This window comes from Echeneis naucrates, chromosome 3 (genome assembly GCF_900963305.1).
Source record: "Echeneis naucrates chromosome 3, fEcheNa1.1, whole genome shotgun sequence".
Classification (NCBI taxonomy): Eukaryota; Metazoa; Chordata; class Actinopteri; order Carangiformes; family Echeneidae; genus Echeneis; species Echeneis naucrates.
The window spans coordinates 23,851,530-23,870,130 of record NC_042513.1 but is presented as its reverse complement, the minus strand read 5'-3'; the positions used below and the strand labels follow the sequence as shown (position 1 = coordinate 23,870,130).

At 43.8% G+C, this 18,601-nt stretch overlaps 1 protein-coding gene across 7 annotated transcripts in view; it reads left to right on the top strand.

The window, feature by feature from the left end:
* Window positions 1–18,601, top strand: part of shf (Src homology 2 domain containing F) — an 86,430-nt gene that overhangs the window by 11,712 nt on the left and 56,117 nt on the right. For all 7 annotated transcript variants that reach the window (XR_003840589.1, XM_029498309.1, XM_029498310.1 and 4 more), the window contains exon 2: window positions 3,611–3,743. Coding sequence is in view for 6 of the 7 variants with exons in the window: in XM_029498309.1 (XP_029354169.1) it covers window positions 3,611–3,743 (133 nt within the window). In the remaining variant the exon portion in view is untranslated. The remainder of the gene's footprint in view (window positions 1–3,610; window positions 3,744–18,601) is intronic.

Below are 18,601 nucleotides of genomic sequence, written 5' to 3'. Positions count from 1 at the left end.
CGAGGAACAATGAGCCAAAGTGGCAGGTGCCTGTTATAGTCTCCCTCCTTTGCTAATGTTCTCCCTGCCGTTCTCCCTGCCGTTCTCCCACTGATTTGAAGTCAGCCTCGCCGCCTGAGAGCCACAGTGCATTCCAAGAAGTCTGTTTCTCTCTCTGTTGCAAACTGCCAGAGCTCTGGCAGGTGTAAGACACAGCCAACCTGGGATCTGGGCTGTGGAATGAAAGTATTTCAGTGAATTCTCTCTCTCACTCCCCCCTCCTCTCGATGCTGCAGACCCGTAAAGGACCAATCTATTTCAGGGACACAGCTTAACTCACTGAGGTGGCTTTTTGAGATTTATATACGCTTACATCACAGCTTAGCAAATGACCTGATATATTGAGGGGCTGCAATCTTGTGCTGAGAGGGGGGAATTTTTACTTTCATGACAAGTGTGGATTGGCTGCAGTCCTGACACACCCTGGCATGCCACAAGGCAGATGGTGTGTCCCCAGGCGAAGCCATTGCTCTCTAGCAGGCATCCTTCTCCTCACAACCCCTTGCTCCTCCTGCTGTCAAGTCAAGAGTGCAGAGGGGCAGGATGGACACGTTGGAACAATCTGGAAATATTAACAAAGTCCTCCACCCAAACTTGGCTGCTGGAGAGGGATGGCGCCTCAAACAGTCAGTATGTTGAGTTTTAATAGTTCACGGTTCGACTCTCTGAATGTCCTGGAAGGATCTGTTTTCTGCTACTAGGTGACAGCAAAATACTGATGTGAATGTGACAGCGTGCAGAACTGGTAACGACCATAACGGCTCGAAGTCCTCCTTAGAAAAATAGACTTCTCTTCAAGAGCATTAGCTGTCCACATTACTGCCGTTTTGTGGAGATATAAATGTACACATTTGTCAAGTAGTACAAATGAAAGTGGAAATAGCAAGAGGCAACTTAGCATATTTCTTTTTGTTTCTTTTTTTTTTTTTTCTTCAGCAGCAGTAGGCAGGCTGGAAACTGGTTTGTCATCACATTTGCTTTTGATGGGGAAAGAAAAGTTGACCGTCTCTGCTGACTGGAATAAGAACATGAGCCAGGTGTTGAAAGGAGTTTTTACTGCCCTGCTCCGAGCTAAAAATGCACATGCTTGTTAAATGTGAGTATTTTTGGGAGAATAAGTCATCTGATGACAAGCCCCTGCAACATTAAGCACTTTTTTATAATGCATACATAAATCTAAGTGAAGTGTCCGCCTTTTTGGATCAACGGAATTCTTGCGACTGAGCTTTAAATCCAAGCTTTGGTTTCAGTGATTGCATTTGGTCATTCTGTCTGAGTATCATAAGCTTTTCATCGCACACCCTGCCCTTTATTTGTCCAGCATTATGTCAACAGGAAAGGCAAAAGATGATGTCATGTGTTTGGAGCAGCTCCAGTCCGCACATAACTCAATAAGTGATTGCCATTATTTCCTGCAACATGACGTCCTTTGGTTCATAATAAAGGTGTGTGCAGCACTAAGTTATGAGCTTTGGTAAAACCCCATTGTGGCCATCTAAAGCTTCCGAAGAGAATATGAGATACAGCAGCTGAGGTGTTTTAACACATTTTTGGGCCTCGGTCTCAAACCTCAAGCCGCTCTGTTACAATATGCAGGTCAGTCAGATAGACACTGGCCTCCATCCCTCCCCCATTTAGGTGATTCATATGTTTTGTTAGTGAGGAGTTACTTATTCTTAGGTCTGAGCTGTGTTTACAGTGACTCTATCTGAGTTGGGTTTGGCACACAACACTATGATTACCGACGGTCGAGTTTCCATACAACAAGGTGTGAGATGGTAATGATGCTGTGGCTGTGATTCATCATTTGCAGGGAGTTTTTCGGGTCTGGCTGAATTCTAATTCTAATTGAACTTGTGAGCGAAATGTGTGTGTGTGTGTGTATGTATGTATGTGTGTGTATATATGTGTGTGTGTATATATATATATATATATATATTTTTTTTTTTTTTCCCCTCTTCTTTTCTTTTTTGTGGTACAAAAACAAACCTGGGCCGTGTTTGCATTGGATTTTTCCCCCTGCTTGAATTCATAGAAGCAAAACATTGGAGGAACCCATAATTATGCTGTGGCAGAAGAAAAAAGTTCTCATTATTTTGCCCAAAACAGATGTAGAGGGGATATGGAAGAGGGTGCATTTAACGCACAGTAGCTGCTATGAAACACATCCGCAGTACTTCCTTTGCCATTATTGGCTAATCCACATATAGTGCAAATGATCTGCGGGAATATACCTGCCAGCTTTTCTCTATCACTTAGCAGCTTACAAATTGTCCCTGGCAAACCTCGAAGCATTTACATTAGAAATTTTTCAAGGCGTATTTCAATATATCATCGTATTAGGCAACTTTTGACCTTCCCTGGCACTGTAAAAACGTTAGTGCGTTCCCAGCTGAAAGGAAATACCAGAGTTGGAATGGTGTATACATGCTGCGTGTTTCCCTGTTTCCCTGAGGCTTGGCAGGTGTGCGTGTGCGCTCTCATGGGTGGCCTGCATATGGAGGTTGCTTCTGGGAAGTGGGTTCGCCGTGTGGCAAAGCGTGGACGGCAGTTGTTCTCAGAAAAGGTGGCTAGCTGGAGGCACAGCACGGTGGGCGTGAGGCTCGGGCAACCCCCAGCCTGCCCCGCCTGGCCCCATCCTCCAATGAGTGATGAGTTTGTTTATAATGAGACTAAATCCCTTCCTGTTACACATGACTCACAGGGTGTAGTGCCAACCACGTTCATATTTACATGCTCACTTAGGTGTTTGCATAAGCGTTTCCTTGTTTCTGCACTGGTTTTAACCTTAAATGCTCTTCGCTAAGTTTCCCAGTGATTGGCTGAATGTCTGTCAGGAGCCGCAACAGAGAATGAGTCCATTTTCTTACAGCTGGCCCGAACCACTGCTAATTAGATACAATGTCCTGGTGGACAGATGGCTCAGATGGAAGTTTATTTATTATATAGTTTTTATTTTCAAAGCAAACTTCCTGGTAGATGAAGATTTTAAGGAAACAAACCTCCCCTTAAGGCACCATAGAGTTGGACTCCCTTAAGGTTTTGTCTGTATTTCTGGGTCTCGGGACATCCACCTAATTGCCATCCATTGCAAAAAATAAAAAATAAAAAAATAAAAAAAAAAGCTCTGCGAAAGAGCAAGACTGCAATTAGCCGTGGCTCACTGCCAGCTCGGCATAAATCTGCCAAATTGTTTCTCTTAAGAAAGTTGAGCAGTTTTGGGTCTACTTTCCTCTACTTTTGAAATGTAGTCCTGTCACTGGGCTATCATATAATTAGGCAGGCCAGCGGCAGCAGAGAGCATGCTGTAAGGCTAAAAGCTGAGGCACAGTGGTGGGCTGTTATTTATGTATCTCTCCCTTTGTCTCCCGGCCTGCCTTAGTGGATATCACCCGGCCCTGTCCTCGGCCACAGCAGTATCTGTCATACAACTCTCCCGACACCTGCCCGTGTTGTAGTGTTCAATAGAGCAGCAAAATGAATTTAGCTTTTTTTTTTTTTTTTCTTCCTCTCTCTCTCTTTCTCCCTGCCCAACATTTCACCTTTCCTTTTTTCCCTTTTTCTCTTGCAGCTCATTATCCTTGAAGACTATGCGGACCCTTTTGATGCAGAGCAGGCTGGTGGCACGCAGACCACCACAGAAAAAGTGACAACTGAGAATGATGGCTACATGGAACCGTACGAGGCCCAGAAGATGATGGCAGGTAGATCAACTCTTTCATCCTCCCCCGTTGGGTTTCCCTTCGCTCGCCTTACGTCAACTCTAATTGCTGGTTAAGCGATAAGGAAGGGATTTGCACCTCTCTTGTATGTCTTAGTGGAATGCTAATAAATTTGCTGTGTGACATGACCCTATGCTTGCACGCCGGGAATTAACGAACATCCCCCGAAGGCGTAACGTCAATTTACATGACGGATGCAGCAGAGCGGAAACAACCTGTGCATTGTGAGAGGTGTCAAAACTTCCTGATTTTAAAAACACACCTCAGAGGTGTTACAATGCAATAAGGCGAGACGTGCTTTTCCACTGAACTCTGTGCACATGGAGGCAACCACTTGCAGGGATTTCCAGGAAGGCTTCTCTCTCTCTCTCTTTTTTTTGGAGACAGCAATAGCTGTGTGCTAACATAAGAACTCAGCTGAACCACATTCTCCACACAGCCTTGTCAGAGCACTCATTCATTCTGTGGCTAAATGAGCACAGCAGTGACAAAGAACAAAGAATGTGCAGAGAGGGAAAAGAAATGAATGATGAAAAATGCGGGGAAAACAAAGCATGTGGCGGTTGTTTTCTTCTCCTACACAGACCTATGAAAAGAATGCCTTAGAAAACGTTAACAAATGTCAGACCTCAAATGGATTTTTCCGGATATCGAATGACTGCACGATATCACCGTTTAGATTTTGATGTACGGTCGTAGTCATATCTTCGACCATTTAAGAGTCTCTCTCACCCTCCTGTTTGTACTGTATTGTTATGAACACATACAGTACACCCACTTGCTCCCACAAAGACAGGACATGAATGTCTCTGTCCCTCCTCAGCAATTTCCTTTTAATGGGCCTCCAGACAATCTCTTGTTTTCATCTGTCTTACTGGTTTGACCTCTGGTCCGGTCATTGGCCCAGCTGAGTGCAAAATCTGAAGATTTATCGGTTCTCTAAGGTGGAAAGGGTGGGGGGGGGTTGAGCAAGCCTCTTGCAGGATCACTTAAATCTTGAGCTTATTGAGTTTTTCTGTCCTTAAAAATCTACACCTGATGTGGCAGTGCTTTTGGATGTACTATATTTAGCAGGAACAGCTCATTTGATCTCATGAAGGTTTTTTTTTTTTTGTTTGTTTGTTTTTTTTTGCTTGTCGGTTGCTCATGTCTCTGAAACCTGAGGCAGTGTTGTTTTCAGGCTCCTGGCTTTTATCCATCATATCTATTGATTAGCAGGTTAAGTATTTTTCGTCTGTTCTGGCTGAGCTGGCGGAGCGTAGTCTGAGGTAGAGCTGTTAGGGGATGTCCTCAGGTCTGCTGTCATCCTTTTAATATTCTTAATCGTCCATGGATTTATTCCCTAATGAAGGGTGGATAGTTTCACAAGCATTAGATAATACACATAATTCTGTGTGATTGTCAGAGCCATATCGTTAACAATGAAGGCTTTGTGAAAAGCATTTGTGTAAGACTCGGTTCTTGTGTAATTTCAGTGTACAGTCGTGAGTGAGTGAGCCAAATCGGTACAGAAGGCCGGTGAGATGCATCTATCATAGAAACACTAAACCGCTTTTGTGCAATATCTTTCTTCAAATTCATACAGTGGCAGACATTCACGCTTTGGCGCTGCTGAGGTCAGCCCCCACTTCTGCGATTGTGGGTTAAATGCTTTGCTCAAGGGTACCTGAAAGATTTAATGAGGGGTCAGGTGCTGCTCTTGTGCTTTCCCTCGCTGTGCGTGGCCGAATTCTTTCAGAGTAATGGCAGCATCTCTCATTCTGACACTGTGCTTACTGGTCAGGCAGATCTGCCTGCTTAGTTCAGTTGAGCAGCTAAAAACGGGAGAGAGAGGAGCTTGCTCTGGCTCCCGCAGTGCAGCCAAGAAAGGTCATCTCCACCTATAAGCTGGCGTCTTCGTTTCATTCTGTCCCATTCTGTCACTATTGCTCTCTCTCATCTCTTTTCTCTTTCACGCTCCAGACGACAGTTTTTCTTTCGCTGGCTGACGACCTGCACAATGCTCGAGCTTTCTTCAGCTCTCAGGCTGTTGGCTCTAGATAGAGCCAAATCTCTAACAGCCTCCCCCCTTTTTTCAGCTCTTACTTTCACAGATGGGTGCAGATGAACACCAAACCCCAAACATGCCAACACATAAGAAACTTTACTATTTTTGGCTGTCAAAGAGGGTTTCTAATTTACCGCCAGCCCAATTCGTGGCATCTATAAAACCGTTCGTCGGCCTCCTCATAAACGAATTTAACTGTCTCAACTTTTCAGTGTTTGTAAAGGAAAAAATTGATTCCAGTTAAGTCTAAGGACTGGCCTGAGAATAAATCGGTGTGAAACTGTTTGGGTTTCCATGGAGCTGCCTGTACACATACATCCACACGAAAAAATTTGCATACCTTATGGATGGTAATAAAACTGAGGGAATATTTCGAGTTACTGATGTTTTAAGGAAGCTGCAGCGACAGTTTAGAGACTTCATTATATCTCAAAAGTATTTCCAAAATCTGCTTCAGCTTCAGGTTTTCTGACATCCTGAGGTAAATCATTATCAGTCACTGCACACTCAAGATAGCGACCGAAAGTAAAGTTACTGTTACGGCATGCGATTTTTCTGCTCCAAGTAACTTCATAAGCTTCATTTCTAAAACTTAAGTCATTTCAATGTGTAGAATAAATCTGCATGTGATGCAAGTCTCTACAAGCATGTGACATCATTGTTAAAAGCATGAGGTCAGCCTCATATGCTGATTAGAAAAGGCTGTTCACATGCCTCCTCTCTTTCTCCCCCTGGCATTTTGTATTTTATGAGCCATTGCGATTTCATGTGTAAAACTGCCTGGTTGATTATTAAGCTTTGTGTGTTTGCTGCGAACAGTGTGATCTAATAGTCAGTGGAAGAGCGCGACAGTTGAGTGAGCAGACGGGCCTGTTGCTCAAGAAAAGCCGCTGGCCATGAACAGCCGATCAGGTGTTTGCAAGCGCCGCCTCTAAGGTGTTTCTCGCAAGAACCAGTTTACATATTGTTAAAGGGTTTGTTGTCGGAAATCACATATCATATTTTTAAGCGTCTCAAGCTCAGTGAAGTAGAAACCGGATGTGCCATTTTGTTTATAATTTCATAATTGCGTAATTACACAACATTCACACCTTAAGCACACAAGTGCACATTTAACCACCTAGTGAGAGGTGTGGTGTTTAAGGCCTGAGGCAAAAAAGTCCACAGCTGTTTACATAACAAAATGTGTGTGTGTGTGCGTTAGAATGCAAGCCAACGTACATCCATGTGGGACTTTGTGTGTATCGCTCTCTCTCTCTTTCGCTCCTAAGAGCCATCCTGAGTAAAGCTGAGCTGGATGATTTATGGGCCTGCTGGAGGGGCATGTCATGACTTCCTTAACCTAAAACGCGAGCACCCTGCCCCCACCCCCTCCAAAGCAGCTCCACACTGGCTGCTGGTTGGGGTTTACTGCACCACCTGCAGTTGTGTGAAGACATGAGCACAGCCACTCTGTCTGTGTAACGCTTCCTGCGTGTGTGCGAGTGCCTCGAATGTTTGTCATGTCTACACGCGTCAGCCATTACTTGTGCTATCTTTGAATCCATGCGAGTCTGTCGAACGTGTGTGTGTGTGTGTTCTCCCCTCCTTGTCAGCTGGCGCTCTGGCATGTTGAGTTATTGTACAGAAGGTGTGTGTGCCGTGCTGTAGGTGTGTGTATATGTACACAATGTAATTAAGCACAAGGTTGCGACAGATTTCACACTTGCATGCAACCTTTTTTTTTTTTTTTTTTTTGTATCTGTATCTCATCGTCTCATACATATAAACACACAGATATGTTCACCGTGACCCCAGCGCACACACACACACACACACACCCCCCTCAGCTGTCAGATTGTCCATTCCCTGCATACCTCAACGCAAGCAGAAGGAGCTAATCACAGGAGGAGCTGTTGGCAACAAAGCCAGAATCAACTTTTGTGATACTTTTTACTTTATCTGCTCCACTCGTCTCTGTTTCGTTGAACATTGTTGTAGCTGTTGAGACTTGTTCCACTGACAAATACAGAGGGCAGAGCTAGAATGGCAGAGCAATCTGCGTCAAGCCATCTCTCAATGAACACACGCTCATCTTTATGCTCCCCAGTCAGTCAGTCAGTCAGCAGGCAGGGAAGCAGACGACCATATGAGAGATTTCCCACAGTGCAGACGACGCTTGTTGTACAAACAACTTGCGTGATTGAGTGCTCCCTCAAACAAACACACTCCAGTCCATTTGCCAGTCCTGAAGCTATAGCAAGGCCACCGCGCCTAAAGTGCGTATTGAGGTGAGCGGGAAGGGTGTGGGGCGAGGGGGGCAGCTGTCAGACAAAAATAACCCCTCTGGTGTGAAATACTTAATGGCAGTGGTGAATTTATAACACACTTTGTCAAAGTTGCAACCTCAATTTCTCCTCATCCCGTCCTTCAGGTCATGCTCAGTCATCTAGCGACAGGAGAGTTGAGCAACGAGCTAGAACGCCTGGAGGGGAAAAACATGGATGTTTTCCATAATGGTTGACTCACGGTAGATGGGCAATTGCTATTTCTTTTTCTCTCCTTCTAAGAAATGTACTGGGAAATGTCTCCCGGCACTGGTACCTCCTGTTACCACCCTCGTGATGTGGAGACAAGCATCCAGTGCCAAGGAGATGAGTCATTAGCACTGGAGTTGATTATTCCAGTTACTCATGTTAGCACGGCACTCAGCCCCCTGACGGCTCTGTAGGATAAATGCCAGGAATATTACCTATTTGGCAATGTCCTGAGTAGATGAGGGAGCACATCCAGAGGTGGGGATGTGAAGAGAGATGATTAAGGCAAGGAAACGAAAGAAAAACTAAGTGATTAACCAAAGCAGAAATAGAAAGGTAAAGAGATACTGTACACCTGTGAGAGCGTCCTCCAGGCAGAGACAGCGGGAACAAATCCATGTTACGGCATCCGTGGGCAAGTTTTTATAGGGGCAGATTTACAGAAAGGAATGGAGGCATGGTGTGCCGAATGATTTCCATCTCGTATTCGCTCACTTACAAGAGTGAAAATTCGGTCCAGACACTGGCATGTACATGTGGGGGCACATTTCCTGGCCTCCCACCCTGCTTTTATTGCCTCAAGCTGTAACTTGAGGAACGTCTGCAGCGTGTACTGACAGTGGCACCTTCGCGAAGGTCAATTTCACTTCTTTTTTTTTTTCCCCGTAATTAGAAATACATTATTAATCCCCAGAGAGAAATTCTGAAAAACACGTCTGATTAGTAAAGGGATTTTGGTCTAGTGTGCCGGGAGCGTTGCTCAGTAGTTTTGTAGTTAAACTCACATCTCTGGTTCAGTCTGCCCCTGTGTATTTGAAAGGTTGCTTAAGAATTACCTCCGCAACACATTCATGCATTACCACAGCTGATTATAGGCAGCTATAAATAAACATGGACGGCAAGGCCAGTGGTGGCTAACTGAACTGGGAAGTGAATAATTAACACCATCCTCCTTCGTCTCGTGCTCCTCAACAACTGCTTGATGGTATTTAGGCCATGCAGTCACTTCAGAGCAGCTCAAGTATTAATTATTGTTACCTCCTTTTATGAACTATTTTCTGTTTTTCATTTTGTTAAGATATGGCATTGATTATTATTCATAGACAATGACGTTTAAAATGCTGCGGTGTTTAGCGAAAGAAGAAGAAGAAGAAAAAAATCAGGGCGCTAACAAGTTGTGACAGACATGAGATGAACAATAGTGTGGGGGAAGTTTCCATGCGTGGCTGTTTAGTAGGAAATGTTTTTAAGGTCACTGAGGGCACTGACACAGAGCAGAAATGGCTTACAGCATCCTCCAGACATCCAAACCATGAAATCGTATCAAAACTAAATAAAAGTCTAAGCGGAGATTATTATACATTAGCTTTAAGACAAATAAGCTGAGAGCTGCTAAATGACAAAGGCAGCCGTGCTAGTCGCGGCCTCGCAGTAACATCTATATTTATCCAGTGTGTTTGGGCTGTAATCAAGTCGTGCTGATACATGCTTTGTGAGTGATGACGACTTTTGTTTCCTCGGTTGAGTACATTTAGGGCTCTGCTGTTAATTAAGTTATGGCCACAAAGGCAGAGCAATAATTGATGACGCCAGATGTCCTGCAACACAACAGATTATTAATCATCATGGAAGCTTAAAGAAGTAAGAAAGCTTATTTTCCTTTTTAGTTGGAAAAATGGCCTCCAGTTCCCGAATTAACTTTGTATTCTGCCACCCTGCTCCCTGACTTTTCTGTCCAGACCCCATTCAGTGGCTGACTTGTTTTGTCACAGACGAGCTACCCACGCATGAAAATATGACTGACAGTTGTTATGCACTGATCTGACAGAGCGGCACTTAATGAGGCAAAAAGCAGTGCTCTGCGGTGCCAGAGCTGGTGTCGGGTTTTTTTTTTTTTGTTTTGTTTAGTTTAGTTTATTTGGCCTGGTGTTATCATTGATGCCGTAATATTTTAAAAACGGTCTTGTCTTCTGTCATGCAAGCAGAGTTGGGTTTTATTTCTAAAGAAACGGGGCAGGAACAAGATCCTCCCTGGAGGGAACGGCAGATTTTCAGCGTCTACCTAACCTTTGGTTGTGTCCTAAAACATTAAGTCATATTTTAGTAGATGTGATGATGTTTAACTGCATACAAAGTGATGTTGGGCGTGGTGATACAAAGTTTATTCTTCATTCTTTTTAAATAATGGCACAGATGTAAAACAAAGTTGCTTATTTTCAACTTACATTATTACAGCATTACACAAAAGCTGAAGAATTTTATTAGAAGATATTTAACTTTTAGATTGTGTGGTGATTTACCTGCTAAATAACTTCACCTTGTAAATGAGCACAGTTCCCTTGATTTCCTCGGTTGTTACCAGCGGCTCAGCAGCAAATCTCACCTCATTAACTGTTCTTTGAGGGAGGGGGGGGTGGCTGAAAACCAGTTAAAAAGTTTGACAGAGCTGAAGAAAATGATCCGTAACTTTTACGTGATGCTCAGAGGGCAGAACAAGAAGAGTGGAAAGAAAAAAGCAGCAAAACATTTCTGACTTTTTAATACAGTTTTGTGTGTTTCCCTCACTTTGACAGTGACATACAGTCCAGTGAGTTATTACTGTGTGTGTGTGTGTGTGTGTGTGTGTGTGTGTGTATCTGGCCTCACTAGATAATGGCCAGCAGCCTCTGTGGCGTGAAGGGTCATTTGGCGAAGCTGAAGAGCGGAAGGTGTGGGAGGTGAGAGGAAAGAGGAAGAACGGGAAGACTGACGACTTATTGATGAAATGAGAAATCTCAAGCTGCAGCCTGATAACCTTCCTCCCCCTCACTTAGAGATGAATGTTGTCCGGCACTGCAGCTCAGACAACCCACACGTAGCTTTGTGCCTGGCTTCGGTGCCGGACAGATGTCCGTTCATTTGACGTTCCCACGAGATATTGACACATGGAGGATAGAGTGACTATGTTACCTGCCTTTATTAAAAGTGCACAGTCATTTTGTTGCTTTTGCATAAACATAGTTAATTTGTTGATTGATTGTAAAAGATGGGCAATCTGACAGTTAATCATTTATTAATGTTAACTATTTTCAACAAAAATACATTGTCAGCTTTCCTGCCTCTCTAATATGAGCATTTTCTTTTTTCATTCCAGTTTCCTGTTTTTTTTTCCTGTTTGATATAATTGTCAGGTTAATAACTTTGGTTTTTGGACAGAATGAGCTGTATATTTTTTAAATGGATAACATTGAGTAATTACCAAAATAATCCATAGTAATCTGCTGAATTTCATTAAAACTAACCGCACAAGTTGGCCTAATGGAAATTGATGTGTAGTTCGATGGTGGAAACACTGGTGGAATCACTGTATGGACATAATTCTTCTCCAAGGCTGGTGGTGGAGCTACAATGGATGCTTCCCAGGGCAGGATTGCAAAAAAAAAAAAAAAACGGGCCACATTTGGCCTTCACAGGTTACAACATGTAGAAAGTTGTCATACATTTTTATTTTCCTTCGACTGCTTTCGTTTGATGAGCAGCAACTGATTTATCTGTTGTTGTTTCCATCTGCCACTCCTCCTTCCACCATAACTCACAACCTCTCCCATGTGGGTGAGTTTCATTAAAAGGAGACCTTGAGTTGCCCAGAGCATCCTTGAAGTTTTAACATGTTCGGCAGCAGCTGGGCATTTTGTTTTTTGTTTTTTGTTTTTTGTTTTTTTTTTTCCAAGAGGGATAACAACCCTCTTTTACAATTCCTTTTATATTGAGAATACTTAGACATGCATTTTGCATTTTGAATGGATGAGCTGAACGGATGCGGACTCGCACATGGACACTGACAGAAAAACTATCAGCACAAGTGAGAGGGAATGGTGTTTATTGGCAAGAGCGTTCCTGCTGGCCTCTGATATCTCGCTTGTTCCAAGCTGTGCCAAGCCAAGGATGGATAGGATGGCAGGCCCAGTATCCATCCGTTACAGCTGAGTGTTTTCGGGGGGGGGGCTTGTTGGTGCAGGGGGGAATAGGGGTGGTACTGGGCAGCCGCTCTGGCACAGGTTGGAGGTGCTGAAGTCATTCATTTTAAAGGTATGATTAATGACACCATTAATCCATGTCTGGGCCACTGCAGAGGAGGATGGGGTGGAATTCATATCCGCTGCCGGCTACCTGATGCATACACAGCTTTTGTGCACGCACACACATTTCTCTCTGGGTCATTTGATGTGTCAAGTATCAAAAGTGATGATGCAACTTCACACTGTCGTTTGGGTCTTTGTTGTTACTTGATGGAGGTCGCTGGTTTGATTTCTACTGTGCGGTGAAAGACAGAGGATGACAGACTTGGTGAACGAGCAAAACACAGAGAGATGGCTGTCGGCAGTGTGATCGCAGACCTGCGTGTTCGGGGAATGCTGCAGTCAAGCTGGAAAGGAAATCGGGCCTGCTGACAGTCTGACTGAGACAGAGAGCATTGTGGGGGTACGTGTATGCAAGTGGGCAGCTAGAACTCTGCAGCTGTTGAAGGATACGACTGGAACAGATGGCACCAAAAAAAGCCAGACACAAGCAGACACACCGTATAAACAGTCACTAGGACACAAATGCAGAAAGCAGTGTAACCAGTGCGAGGCATATCAGTGTTGCTGGGTTGTGTGGGAGTGTGCGAGAACAAGAAACCACCGCACACTAACATGCTTTATTGAATGAGATAAAACAACACAAAAAATTATACCCACCCTTCTCCCAGAAAAGGGAGGCTGTACAAATTGTCTGACTAGTGTGAAAGCTGAGTTCAGAGCCAGCGTCTGAGCACACCGCTTCTGTAAACACACTCGTCTGCAGTATGCGCTCAACAGGATCCATTCCTTTTGAACATAATGTGTCCTTGTGTGTGTGTTTTTTCCTCACCGTCGGTTCCACTTGTTTTAGACTCTGACACTGAAGCTATCAGAGGGACAAATCATACAAAGATGTGTGTGCATGTTTGCGTTCCACCAGCTGTTTTCATCAGCACTGCGTTGGGACTCATGTTATGACTGTGGGCTTCGCATTCAAGCTTTTCTATGACTCAAAATCTCTCAGATCAAGAATTAAAAGGTAAAACAACCTCAATATTTTCAGATTTATTTCATCAAAGATGTTGAATGATAATGTGCTGAAACTGTGTTTGGAAAGATAAAACAATGAAACGATGCCCTGATATCATCTATCATGAGTTGAGATGTTGTTCGATGAAACACTCCGGCTCTGTTTGCCCGTGTTTGACTGTGTGAACAGTCTGCGGGGACTTGCCCGTTAACGGCTGTTGTAGTATGAGGAATGGAGCTCGGGAAGCCTCTTGACAACAGGGTTGGGTGAGGAAGGTTTAAAGACCCAGCACACAGTGATGAAGCCATCATCCATGTCCTTTTTGTTTTCTCCCCATCTTTTGATTATGGGCGGTTAACGTCTTCCTTTGTCCGCTGCTGTCTGCTTTATTCCATCCACTTCTTTTATTGTGTCTCTCTCATATTGTCTCCCTCTACCTATCCACTTCCTCCTGTCTTCATCTATCTTCTGTATATTGAGCTTCTTTTTTCCTCCTATGCCCCATTTTCAGTCCTCTCTATCTGTCTAGCCAGGAGGCAGTTGTTCTGGACAGCCCTGTTTTCACTGTGACAGACTATAGACCAAGCTTTTTTTTTTTTTTTTTATATAGGCATCTTGTTTTCTTGTAAAATAACCCCAGGTCCTTTTTCCACTCTGTGAGCCAATTTATTGGCGACATTTATACAGGAATGACCTTCTCTTGGTTTGTCTTCCAGAGATATACACTGTTATCTTTACTTGGAGGGTAATCCTCCAGTTATTGTAGCTTGATTTAAACATTTACCCTTTCAATTTATAACATCTGTATACATCTCTGTGCTGAACGGTGAGCACACCTGCACTCTAAGACTGTAAAATGGACGGTGCATCAGCTTCCACACACCCCCAACTTCCCGCCTCTTTCACAGTTATAAGGGAATGTCATGCTTAAACTTCAGGCAACTAATTAATTAAAATAGTAAAGCAGCGCCGTAAAGACACGAGGGAGCTTATAACCTTATCAGAGCATGTCAAGTGAGTGTACCAAGATTCGCGATCCAATTAGGCAGATGGATGGTTATAGCATAACACCCTCTCTGGTGCATACATTCCCATCCAATTCCTGGATTTTAAGCCAGATGTTTGTTTGTTGTGGAAGTTTAGGTTATCAAAAAGTCGACAATGTGCTCCAGTGAATAATTTTGAAAAAGAGATTTACAAGAATATGCAACATACGTGTTTGTTGTTTGTCTACAGCTCAAGAGAGGCCTTGAGAGTCTTTGAAAGTAATCACTGATGCTTAAATGAATATAAAATGGATATTCTTCACACAGGCAATCTCTGACCTTTTCCCCTCATTACTTATTCCATCAAGAGGGTAATTACTCATTTGGAAAGACTGATGTTTTAACTTGCAGGAAAAATAAAGATGTGTATGTTTTTAATTTGACTCCCTCACTTCGTCCCGCTCCTCAAGCCTCTGTCTCTGCCTTTGTCTTCCACCCTCCTCCTGTCTTTGTCAGCGTCACATCTTATCAATCATGGAGTGCGATCACCGATGCGGTGAGCTGCGGTGCACGGTCTGCCCGGGGCCCGGCTTCTGGGTTTTGGTTGTAATAGGTTGGTGCAGCCTGTTAATTTGATACAGTGTATGGCCGAGGAGCCTCATTAGGGACAGCAGCTCACAGAGGGAGGACAGGCTCTCCATCACCACCAGGATACCACTGGCAAGAACAAAATGGGATGGAGGAAAGAACCGGAGGGCGAGAAGAGAGCGACATGTAATTTAAAGGGGATGAAAGTGAAGGAAGAGAAACTACAGACCTGTTAGCGTCAGAGCAGCATGAGTCAACGGTGAAGGGAAGGAGCACAGACAAAGGAGGAGTATCCACAGACCAGAAATAATCCTTTTTTCCTCCCGGATTAGTTTACCTGACCATTTAAACAAGAATAAATCTTTGTGATATGAACAACTGGTTATGATACTCAAAGCCGGTATTCATCTGCTGTTTTTCTTCTTAACCACTGCTAACCACTGCTAAGGCGAGGGAGTGCGGGACATGGAGAATTTTGTGACAGCAAAAGAGCGTAAGGAAAAGCTCAGAAATCACCATTCACCCAGAATGTGTCGGAAGATGGAGGAGGAGAAGGAATAAAAGCATGGGAAAAACAAATAAGAAGGGGAGGGGTCAGAAAAGCAGAAAATGAGATCATTTCCATTCAAGCATCCCATTTTGCTGCCTGCTGTGTGCATTGTGTGGTCTCCCTCTCTGTAGCGCTGAATGAGATGAGATGCAGCCACGGACAGAGTGAATTATTAATGTAAAGATCTCCTTTTCCACAGAATCCAATAAGTTGCCTATGATTTGGCTGTCAGAAAGATTGGTTGCTTGAATGAGGGAAACTCCTGGATCAGGTGGCGCCATGAGTCCTCCTCCCCGGGTAATTGACTCGTGCACAGTATTGACTTTCTGGTCATGGTGATTAACGGAGCCCATCGAGCCTGGAGTCTGGCTCCTCCAGGTGCACCACTGGACCCCACAGAAAGCCTTTCCTGAGTGACCTTTGTGCACCGCGCAGAGCTGTGGTCAACCCCCAGCACTGTGATGTGGAAATACTGATCGCTGTATCGATGGGGAACAGTGGATGCTGAGAACTACTCAGGCTCTCCTGGACAGTTTCAAATGCGAGCTGAAGGATATATTTGGCTAGATTGAAACTTTGTTTTGGAACTGCGCTGATTTCCTTCTGGCGCCTTTTCATGATGCCCCTTTTGGTTATTCATTCAGCTGTGGACGGATTATCCTCAGTATGCAGAAATTTCAAATCAGTGACGAGCAACCAGTCAAAAGTGTTACTTTCTGTACACATGGCTCGGGTGAAGATTTCAATGTAAGGCGAAGAACCTGTTGTACTTAATAAAGATGTCATGGTAACCTAAACCACCAATTTAGGTGTAAAACTGCAAAGTCATATATTATGTATGACGGATATAGTTACAAAGCTACAGCTGTTTCGATGATGTGATCTTGTTTCAGGCTATTTATAAATCGTTCACATACAACACACTTGGATAGAAATGCTCTGAGATTTGATTAAAGCTTGGGTACATGTTTTCTGTGTCCTTGTATCCATGTGTCCCTTTTGTCTTTCTGTCTCTCTGGGAAGATAAAAACGCCAAAAACAATAGGAGGGAGGGGGAAAGTCAGAAAATGAAAGCGAAGGCAGGACAGAGCTTTTGTTTTCGAGTGTGCTGTGAATGTTTGAATGTGGAGAAAATGCAGCGGCTGACATCTGCTCATGTGGGACTTCAGGGGATCACCACAGGGAATGAGATACAGGCCTGACCCGGACCGGTCTCTGCGGTCGACACTTGGGTTTTTTGATTGCAGGTTCATGCCTTCAGAATACAGACCCATTATTGATTCTTTTTTTTTTTTTTTTTTTTTTTCTTGAGGTGAATAACTGACAAAGAAGGAACTGTCCTTTTCTATTCACTTCAGGGTCACTTTTCATCGTTGTATGTAGCATTGAAGAATCAAACTTGACAGCTGGTAAAGAGTCACCTTTTTAACAACAGAAGAGTTTTATCAGTTGGAGATGGATCTGCTGACACATTCAGCCTTCACCAGGTTTTCAGAAGGCGAACAGAGAGTTTGGTTAATGCAAATTCTATGGTAGACGACTGCTCCGTTACTGTTTTGTGAAATGGTTTCCCTAAATTATTTTTGGAAAAACCTTGCAAAAGAATACGACTTCAAATGAGAACTAAAGCTGTATCTGGCAACTTTCTGTATGTAATTTAAATTACTGCAGCCTCATACAGTTAACTCCACATCTCAAACTCACCACAGTCACACAGTCCTTCGCACCAAAGTGCCACTGGGAGTGTAAGAGTTACAAACCGCAGGACTTTGGGCAGAAACATTGCTCATTTGTTTTCCTGATTCAGATTATTCATGTCAGTTCAGGTATTTCAATTAGTGCCAGACTGATCATAAGCTTGTGCCTGAAACCAACACAGCAGTCAACCACCAAGCTGCCTCCCAGTGTGTGCGCTCATGTAATTGGTGGTTTGGGCATAAATGACATCAGTCTGACATTCACAAAAATATGTGTCCTTGTCTCCAGCCAGACATGTCATCTGTGGTCTGACTCATCCTCAGAAGAAACATGGCACCCTGTCACTTTACTGTAGGCTAACCACTGTGCGAGCAAGGCTACGAACAAACATGCACCCAAATAATTCCTGACATTTCCGTCAACCTCCTTGCTTGGTCACTTGGTGCCGGTAACTGACACTTTGACTCTGCTGAGCGGTCACATCTGCACATATGCACAGAACATGTGAGTCACATAAATCTGTGCTTTTGCTTTATGCTTAAAAACACTAATATCTGTTTTAATCTGTCCTATTGGGTTTTTTTTTTTTTTTTCTGAAACTCCGTAAGGGTTTGCATCCTTGAAAAGGTTAAGGAGGGCTCTGCTGGCGCCCGCATTTTATTCCAAAAGCAGCTTATGGTGATGTTATTAAGGGCCTTCCTGCTTTGTGATCAGAGCCACATATTTAAAAGCTGGACGTTTTTCAGCTAAATGTTATATTTTCATACCCCATAATCATTTGTTACTCCAAATATGCCAATGTGGACAGGATGACCAGGTCAAATCTGATCTACACTGAAAATAACGTACCTCTAATAGAGACACATCAGGCCATAGTGCTGCAGCAGGTCCTCCACTGATGTCAAAGTATATTTGTCTTGAGTGCTGTCAGCCCAAATTATAGTTGGACTCGTGCATCGCTGAGACACCGTTTGCCCTGACAAGCGTATAAAGCTTTTGGGGGTTGAAGGACGACTACTTGGAATAAAAAGTGAAATCTCAACCGGTGATATTTTCAGCAGCTTTCAAGGCCTCACTGATAGCCACAGAACATCCTCCAACCTTTTAAAAGCGTTCACCGGTCAGTCGGTGGATGCATCCAGTGCAGCAACACGTGTGGCAAAAACGGCAGCCAGTGCTGTACACGCATCACTTTGTTTTTCGGTAATGACTGCAGACAAGATGGCTGGCATGTCAGCATGTCCATATACATACTGTCTTTTTTTTTTTTTTTTTTCCTCCCACATACGCGGCCACATCATCACCACGCTCACAGTAATGAGCACTGACGGCATATGAACATCCGTTTTTGGATTGTCCCCTATGCACACGGAGGAAGGATGCCT